The 9,930-nt window shown below is 30.3% G+C and overlaps 1 protein-coding gene and 1 non-coding gene across 2 annotated transcripts; both read right to left on the bottom strand.

Moving 5' to 3' along the window:
- Positions 1 to 5,064: 5,064 nt before the first annotated feature.
- On the bottom strand, positions 5,065 to 5,532 carry LOC105629965 (copper transporter 6). Its single transcript, XR_016321031.1, has one exon. It is a non-coding gene; the product is annotated as a copper transporter 6 (transcript).
- Positions 5,533 to 8,036: 2,504 nt separating this feature from the next.
- Positions 8,037 to 8,936, bottom strand: LOC105629896 (copper transporter 6). Its single transcript, XM_012211540.4, has one exon. It carries the CDS (start codon positions 8,829 to 8,831, stop codon positions 8,361 to 8,363), a length of 471 nt encoding a protein of 156 aa, XP_012066930.1. The 5' UTR covers positions 8,832 to 8,936; the 3' UTR covers positions 8,037 to 8,360.
- Positions 8,937 to 9,930: the final 994 nt, after the last annotated feature.

The following is a 9,930-nucleotide window of genomic DNA, read 5'->3' as shown; positions in this document are numbered from 1 at the left end:
TACAGTTCTTGTAATAATTCAGCTGTCAGCAATAGTTTCATATTGGAAGTCAATATCTCTATCTAATCTATTAAGTTGGAGCCACGGATTTATAGTTTTATAAACTGGAGTTTTGGATTATTTTATTAACTAATTTAATAATTGAGCGTTTGCATTATAATACAAGAAGAGGGCACAAATTCAAATTCGAACGACAATTGCCTATTACTAATTTCTTAAGTCAGGTAAATTAAGTTATGATCAGAGATGGTTGGTTCACTAAATTGATGGTTTAACGCGGTTTATGATCAGGTTATAATTGGCTCTTTTCATCTGGGCCTATTCTATATTTGGATTTTTTTTTTTTTTTTGGTCTATTCTCTCAGTGTAAGAATGGTCTTATACGCCAATCTAATTAAAAAAAAGTTTTTTTTAAATGTTACTTTATCTGTTTCAAAATATTAAAAAAATATATTTTTTTAAATATATTCATCTTTTCGAAAATATAAATCGTTTTGAGTATTAGTAAAATTAATTATTTTCTTAATTTTCATACAAAAATTTTAAATGATTCATATTTTGAAAAAGAGTGAGTACCATTTTTTTTTAATATATGATCAGAAATACCTTCGTTTAAACTGTGAAACTATAATGCAGTTTTATCTTTTTTTTTTTTTTGTTTCTTTTCTTTTTATCAGAACTAGCTGAAAACCATTAGAGTTTTACCAATTTCAAACCGGTTTAAGTATCAATAATATAGGAACAAAAATAAGAATGGAGCCTGTGAGTCTGTGAATTAGTGGATTTAATTTAGTTTATATTCGAAAATTTAAAACTAGTTTTGATCCAAGCTTTTTTTTTTTTCTTTTTTGAAATTCACATATTTTTCATTTCTGATAAAATTTACATCACAAGTCAATTGCTATATATATCCAAACAAGACGCACGTATCAAATCCACTAGTTACTTGCTAATAGAACTAGTGGTGTGCAATTTCAATTTTCTGTTGACAAAAAATGTAACAGAGGCAAGTGGGAGTGAAATGTAGTGATCTGGACATTAGAAAGCAAAATATTAGCCGCCACAACACTGACGGCTAAATTATGTAATTGGGACGTACTATATATCTAGACATGGCCACGGTTCCGGAACCGAACCGAAATGATTCGGTTCCGGTTCTGGTTCCGAACCGTCTGGTTCCGGTTCCGGTTCCGGTTCCGATCCGATTACAAAACCGATGGTTCCGATTGGTTTTCCGGCGAATCGCATAATTTTAAATTTTAAATTTTGGATACCGGTTTAAAAAAAAATTTTATATGAACATAAAAAATTAAAAAATACAGTTAAAAAATTATAAAATATGAAGACCGGTTAAAAAAAAAATTATTTGAACATAAAAAATTAAAAAATACACCTAAAAAATTTTAAATTTTGAAGATCGGTTTAAAAAAAATTATTTGAACATAAAAAAATAAAAAATACACCTAAAAAATTAAAAAATACTTCAATTAAATTTATTTTTTTAAAGACTTGAATTGTTGAGTGTTGAACATAATGATTTTTTGGAATATCGAAATTTTCATTTGGAAAACCTTCAAAATTAAATTGGTCGGGAATCATATCATAGATGTCGTTTGTAGGGATAGATGATTCTCCAATTTTTCCCTTGCCCTTACCCGAATTTGAGTTTCCTCCACTTGCCATTATATGATAATAAAATATAATTTGAAAAATTGAATAAAAAAAATTAGAGAGAATAATTACTTAATAAGAGATATTGTAGAGTAGAGAAGAATAAATGAATAATATAGAGTAGAGTGTAGTATATTGTAGAGAGAGTAAGTAGAGAGTGTAGTATATTGTAGAGAGAGTAAGTAGAGAGAGTTGAGATTTTTTTTGTAATGAATTTGTAAATAAAATGAGGTATTTATAATAAATCCAAAAATTCATTTTTCCAAAAATACTCTTAAAATTAGCCGTTATATAGCCGTTTATGGCTGTTTAGAGGGGTAATTAAGTCATTTCACAACAAAAAAAAAAAAATCAAAAATCTGACAGTTACCGGCGGTTCTAACAGGCCGGAGAACCGGCTGTTCCAGTCCGGTTCCGACCGGTTCTCTGGAACCGCCGGTTCTGGTTCCTCATTTCCAGGAACCGGAACCGAACCTGATTTTTCCGGTTCCGGTTCCGATTCGTCCCGGTTCCGATTCTTACCGGTTCCGGTTATGGTTCCGGGCCGGTTTGAACCGACGGTTCCGGTTCCCGGAACCGTAATTTGGCCATGCCTATATATATCTATTGAGACGAGATCGAGATTTTATTCTTTATGTCCTGATATTTTGTAATGGGTGATGGGACCGAAAATTATGTAATCTTCGTACCAATTCCATCCATGCATACCTCCAGAAATTAAAAAGCCAATAAAATGAAAGATACATTGCATGGTCCATGTAAGAACACATCGGTGGGTTCGACACCACAATCTCACCCAAAACCTTAAGATTATAGTCTATGGTTATGATGCATGGAAACTTCATCCATGAGCGTTTTTGCATTTCCGAAGCATTTCTATTTGTCCGTTTTCATGTATAAAGTGTGATTTTTCCATGAAAAATTATATTTTGAATGTCCTTTCCCTATATCGTCCCCATATTTTCTCGTTTTTATGTCGGTGCAACATTGATCTATCGGTTATCTGCTTTCGCTCATTATATGTCACTTATTATCCAACTTCTCCTTTCACAAACTAGAGAGCTTAATAGATATATGACATGGGTCAGGTAAGAATACATAGAGCCGAGCTGTGCTCAAATCTGTCAGACTTGAAACTTAACGAGTCAAAAAATTTTAGGCTCAAGTTCAAATTTAAAATATTTTAAATTTCAGCTCGAATCGAAATTCATTGATCGAATAAGTTTAAAATATATATATATATATATAAAAGCTCGATAAGATTTAAGGAGCCTTCCAATTGAATATTATTAGCTTCAAGCTTAGCTCATTTGCTAACAAACCAGATTAAGTTCAAACCAAACTTTTCAAAATTTTTTCAAACCGAGCTCGAATAGCTCGCCAACCGGTTCAGCTCATTTACACTTCTTCGTAAGGTAATGGTTACGGGTCTTCACTTACTATATCTGTACATTTTCAATGCGTAATTTTACTCATACTCAGAATTTCAGCATAATAAATGAAGAAAAGTCTGAGCATCCTGAAAAATCTACCCTGCTTCAATCCCTACTCACATGGCTACGAGACTAAAAATCTGGACAGGGGTCCATTGCATCGATTCTTTTGTTGGCTGTTGGGACCAATGACTTCTATCACTGTTCGTATTTATTTGATTTGAGGTGAAAAGATACCAATGTAATGTGCAGATAAGCTAACAATATCTCAAGGTTCCAACTAGGAAACTTCATGTGAAGGACTCTGTCTTTTACCAGGAAGCTGGATCTGACTCTTCAGGTTCCGTTCTTTGTCGCAGAGAAATGAAATTTGTATGACTCTCCGTTGGAATCTATACAAGATATGGAAGAATCCTTATTTTATATAAAAAAAAATTTAGAATATCGTTTTATAATGATAAAGACAAGAAATACAACACAGATGCAGTTTCTATCAAGATGTAATTAAAAATTTTTTAATTTTTATAATTTTTCTAATTTTATCAATTGATATTTTATATTTTAATTTTCATAATAATTATAGTTTTCGTATGATTATTGCCTAAATTCAGTTGATGTGAGCTTTTAAATCTCATTATCATGCACTTAATTTAGCTAATCAAATGATTTAATTTTTTTTTTTTTTTACGAGTTGATAGATTTGTCGGTCAAGACTAACACGTCATATATAGAGCTCATATTATTATAATCTTAACGGCTATGTTACCTAAATTTAGACAATAATCATACAAAAATTACAATTATTATGAAAAAAACAATGTATTAATTAATAAAATTAAAAAAAAAACTAATTGAGATTTTTTTTTTTCTTTCTCATTTAGCATTTTCAATCAATGGAAGAGTAATCTATAGGAAAAAGAAATGGTTACGTGCAGGATTTACTGCAAACAAGCCCAACAATCAGAACTCTTTATTAGAAAGCTTTTGTAAGGCTCAAAGTTTTGCATCTTCCTCGTCCATGGCAAGATTGAATTTTTTTTTTCCTGTTTGAAAATTAAATCTAATAACATTTTATTTGTTTTCAAAAATTAATTTATATTTGAAATATTTTCTAAATGAAATTGTTTTCCTTAAAATATTTTGTAAACAATTCATTTTCGATTATTTGATTTTTTGAAAAATATTAAAACTTTTAATTTATGAGGCTATAAAAATATCTACAATTATAGAAATATTTGAAAATATATAAATGATGACAACCTATGGTAGCCATTAATTCATAAAATTAATGACATAAATATTAAATTAATTCATAAAATTCAATTTATTATGTTTTTATGCATCTTTTTTTCAAAAAAAAAAAAAAATCTAGATCCTCCCTGAACATACTCCTTGTTTTAAAGTATATTTATTTTGGCTTCTTGATATATAGAAAAAAAAAAACAGAAACAATAACACCTTCCATCATTGTATTAATGGATCATGTTAAAAATTGCTGACTCTAAATCAAAGGAAACTCTTGTCCTAATCTCACGCTTCTCCGTTTAATTAATTGCGTTTAGGAAAAAATTTGTCTAGACCGGATCCATGTCGCCTCATTTATAGACTAAATCAGAGCGTTCTAATTAACTTTTCCCCCCTAGTATATAGTTAGAAATACTATCGTTTCAATAAAAATTCTCTATTTCATTGGTTTAGTCTACAAATAGATTTATGGACTCGTCTACATAAGTTTTTTTTCCCTTGTGTCCGATATCTCTAATAATAAAAGACTAATTATGGCCAATCAGATGTCTTCTGGAATGGAAAGTCTCTGTTCGATCCTTAATCCAATGGTAATAAAAATTTAATTTGGGGCAAAATTTTGAGTTTCAATTTGAAAAATCAAGATAAATACAAATAAAAGAAACATAAATAACTACGAGATCCTAAATTACTATATAATTAATCAATATTTGATTTAACAACTCATAGGAGGCAGATCCGAATTTTTCTCATAAGGTGGTTTGACTTCTGTATTCCTGAAAGCCCTACTTGCAAAAATAAAGAACCCTAAACCATGTCCAGCCACAGCAGCAAGAAACACACCTCCATTAAACGACATGACGCCGAGCATCACCATATAAGCAATACCAATCCTGAATGTATGCATAAATGTTTGTGCAATACCAGCAATCAAATTATTAGAGCCTGCTTTGATTAATCTACTATGAGAAAGCCACTCGATCATCACTGCAAATACGAACATGGTTATTAAAGCTAATACGTACATGCCGGTATCTTTTCCCGGCCAGCCGGAGAAAAGTATCTCAGCATCCTTTCCCCAATAGAAGGTCATGTGCATCATCATTCGTTTCCGATGCATCATTCCGGTGCCATTCGCGGTTGCTGATGGTGGTGGAGCTGCCATACTTCTCATGTCATCCATTTTCCAATTTTTTTGGGAGTCCTGTTTTAGGTTTATGGGATACGTATAAGAAGATCTTTCCGAGATAAATTGAGAGATAGTTTGTACTTCGTACTAGCTAATGTATTGCAGTACAGAAAATACAAAATTTTTTAAATCTACTTAAGATCTTTTTAACCATTTATATTCGTCGGAAAAAACTTATATTTATGGTCGTGTTTATGTAGATAGAAAGAAAATCTTGTGAAACAAACTAAAAGAAAAGAAAATGAATATATTTACACTTTATATATTAATTTTACCATCTTATAAATGGAAAATGAAATTGGCGATTGTCGTTTCCAATTAATTACTACCACCAAATACAACTCAAAATCAAGGCAAAGAAACAGATTACCATAGGTTACTCTTGGTTATAATTTTTCTATTTAGGACTACATCTTCTTAATTACAAAAATTTTCATTTAACCAATTACTAGTTGGTCCAATAGGATGATGAGCTGAATCCTTTAAATAACGTCCAGGGTTCAAACTGTAGCGTTATGAATAGAAAAACTAGATTGGAAAGGTTTTCCTATAATGAACCTCTGCAGAATCCGAATTTAAATTTATCCGCTTTACCGAATTCTGGGTGATATACCAAAAAAAGAAAAAAATTCATTTAATTAATTTAACAAACTTGAGGAGAATTGCTCCTATATATCACATAATATTAATTTTGTCTCAATAAGTTGGATTTAAACCGGCAAAGCGGTGTAGGTTAAAACCTATTGATTCTTGATTATAAGGTATAATTTTATGCGTAATTTTGATACCATCTCACAAATTAAACTTGCAAAAGCTTATGCAGTTAAACAAGTTGACATCTTTTTATATTTCTGAGTCAAAATATATTAGCTGATTTTGCTTGTTGTAACCCTCAAACTCTCTTGCAAATGGCTTTCATATTAACATTAGCATTCCTTTTTTCTTTTTCTGTGTCCCACATGGAAAAGTTTTGGATATTTTGGAAGTTTATTAAAGGAGTATTGCGGAAGACTTTGGCACAATGGGGGGATGTGGGACAGGGAATTGAATGGGCTCCACTCAACCCTAAACCTCTTGGCTCAGAGTTCTAGAGTCAATTATACAGGGTCTTTCACCGGAGTTTCCCCTCTAAAAGAAACCCCGACGCCCACGCGCATTCATTTCCCACGTTGACTAAAATACCCCTCGAGAGGCTTGTAGGTGGTGCTGCTTCATCGGACAGATGTCTTGTGGTTACTGGTTGTCCTCGCTTCTCGGCCATCCCCATTTTCTAATTATTTTGTCAAAATTGTTGACAATCTAATTTTCCCTCAAAAGAAATATGGAGACAGAATTGACTCTTGGTAAAGCTTAATTTTTAATAATAGAGACCAGATTTAATTAGTAACTGTTTTGCTTGTTTAAATGCTAATCAATATAGTGTAAATCAGCCGAGTAAACTCGAGCTCGAGCCTAATGATGTTCATCTTGAACATTCGAGACTTATCGAGCTTATATATATTATTTTAGGTTACTCGAGTCTTGAGTTTAAAATTTTTCAAATCGAACTTGAGCCTCTGTCTGAATTCGAGTTAAGCTTGAACCTAAATTTTTAGACTCGTTGAGTTTCGAACAGAGCTTCGAGCCTAACAGGTTCGAGCTCTGCTCAACTCATTTAGACTCCTACTAATTAATAATAGATGTTAAACAGAATTCATTAGATTTATTACATTCGATAAGAATTAATTAAGAAAATGAATGAAACATCTCAATTTTAGAAAGAAAAAGAATAATCAACTAATTTATCCATTTAACTAATGCTTATTCAATTGAGACAAAGTTCAATAAAGATATGTAGACAAATATATAAATAATTAATCCTATTTTGATTTTCTAAAATTGTCATTTAAATAAAAAACCCAACAAATTTATCGAAATGAATAGATTATAGAATTAAAAAATTAATTATATTTTCAAAAAGAAGAGTAATATATATATAATTTGAGATAAATTAAAAAGGAAAAAATGCCTGTTTATATGAAATAAAAGAATAATAGTATAATTACTAACAAATATGTAAATTAAATAGAAACAGAATTATAAATATTAACTTTAAAATGAATGAAAAAGAAAAATGAGTGCGGCATGCAAAATCTTCTCCACTTGCATATATTTGAAAATTCTCACCATAGATTTGCTTTCAAAGACTTGGCTTCAACTGAACAATTCATTTTCATAAGGAGCTTGGCATTAAAGTTTTGATAGAAGCTCCAACGTATGGATTGGTGCCATTAATTGCTATCTGTCTTCGCCTTGAAAAATTCAACATCACCTATCCAACCACACAAATCTCCCTTTCGACATTATTGTTATTCTTACATTTCGAAATTATTTATTTTATTGTTTAATGTTTATATTATTTTATTATTTTATTTCATTCAGATTTTTTTTTTAAATTTTCAAATAATAATTTTACTTATTTTATCTCAAAGAAATAATTCTTTAATCAAGAAAGAAAAAACACCAAACACTCCCTCTACTTTTTATTTTCAAATAATAAGATTACGCTTAAATCATTAAAATCAATCAATAATAATCTACAAAAATAAACACTAATTAACAAAATAAGAACCCCTTCTAAAAAAAAAGAACACAAAATCTATGCTTAATTTGATACAATTCAATTTCAATAACACAAATAAAAATTATTCTTACACAAAGGTAATTATTCTTCAAAAAAAAAAAAAAAAAAGAAAAAAGAACATGCAACTGGAGATAAATCAGCAAATTCAATTATTTCAAGAATCAATAATCAAACACCAATGATTTCCTTCAATAATATATCAGCAACTCATTGGAGGAAGATCAACGCTTTTTGCAAGGGGCGGAGGAGAAGAAGTTTTCTTGAAAGCCCTACTTCCAAAAATCAAGAATCCAAGAGTATGACCAGCCACCGCCACCAAGAAAACACCGCCATTAAATGACATAACAGCCAACATAACCAAATAAGCCAAACCAACACGTAAAGCATGCAAGAAAGTCTGGATTAAACCGGCAAACAAGTTGGAAGAGCCAGGCTTGATCAAGTGAGAGTGAGAAAGCCATTCAACAAGAAAAGAAAAAGCAAAAACAACTATTAAAGCTAAAACATACATTCCAGCTCTTGTTCCAGGCCAACCGGAGAAGAGAATTTCTGCATTTTTGCCCCAAAAGAATGTCATGTGCATCATCATCTTATTGTGGGGATGCATCATGGTGGTCTTGTTCATGGTTGATGATGGACCTCCCATTCCCATGTCATGGTTATGTTCCATTTTGTTTCTCTCTATCAAAGCGTTTTCTCCTTCTGGGGAGACTCTTTTTGGCTTTGTTCTTCTGATATAGAAAGAAAGAGAGTAATTGGTTAGTGATCGTACATAAAAGACAAGTAAACGCTGTACAATATAAAAATCAATTAGAGTTCCTATCTGCTGTGGTACAATATAAAAATCCATACTATGCAACCTGATAAGCTAACAAAGGTTTGTTTGAAATGGAAAAAACCAATTTGTAGGGTTGACAAGTATCCAGTCTGACCTGAAAACCAAATCGAACCATTTCGATTTATTACTAATTAAAAATCAATCCGAGACCTTTGATCAAGGGAGGAAGAGTCCCAACTAAGGTTGCTAAACTCATAGTTTATTATTAAAGAAAAATTCTTTAAAAAGCAATCAAAGAATTTTTTCAGTCGGACCAAATATTTTTTGGTGTTCATCATTGTACATCAAAAAGTCATAAAAATAAATCATTTGTTCTCTTTTAAATCCATCAGTATTTAGCTCAAAAATATTTTCTTAATTACTGTGTTTGTTTTAATATTTGACTCAAATTTAATTTTTATTTTCACCTTTTGTTTCAATTTTTTTGCTATTAAAGATAACGAAATTCAAATTAAATATACATTTATCACTGAGTATTATCTTGATTTTATATATTTTATTTTAATGCAATATAGAAAACATAATTATGCTACATAAAATAAATATAGTTGATATTTATTATTTTTTGCAAATTACAATTTCATGAATATTTGAAGAAATAAAAATAAATCAATTTTTAATTATAAATTTAGTCCATATACAATTATATGAAATTCAATTAAATTATATGTTTTAAGTTGACCATACCAAACATGAAATTCATTCACAAATTCCATATTTTGAATTTATTTATATTAAATCGAATATAAAATATTGCGCACACCAGCGTGTAGCTTAAAGTGTATATACAACTTGGCAATAGATGCAGACTCGGATCCCTCTCTTCAATAATCAAAAAAGTATAAAATGTTGCTACCTGTTTTTTTTTTTTTTTTTTTTGAAAGGAATAAAATGTTGCTATCGTTAACTGCATAGATTTTTTTTTTTTAAA

Source organism: Jatropha curcas, chromosome 5, assembly GCF_041381405.1.
Source record: "Jatropha curcas cultivar XTBG-Jc1 chromosome 5, XTBG_Jcur_1.0, whole genome shotgun sequence".
In the NCBI taxonomy this organism is placed as follows: domain Eukaryota; kingdom Viridiplantae; phylum Streptophyta; class Magnoliopsida; order Malpighiales; family Euphorbiaceae; genus Jatropha; species Jatropha curcas.
This window is presented reverse-complemented; position numbering and strand designations above follow the sequence as displayed.

What these genes read in the sequence shown, in the direction of transcription:
- LOC105629896 (XM_012211540.4), bottom strand. Translation starts at nt 8,831, where the DNA reads ATGGAACATAACCATGACATGGGAATGGGAGGTCCATCATCAACCATG.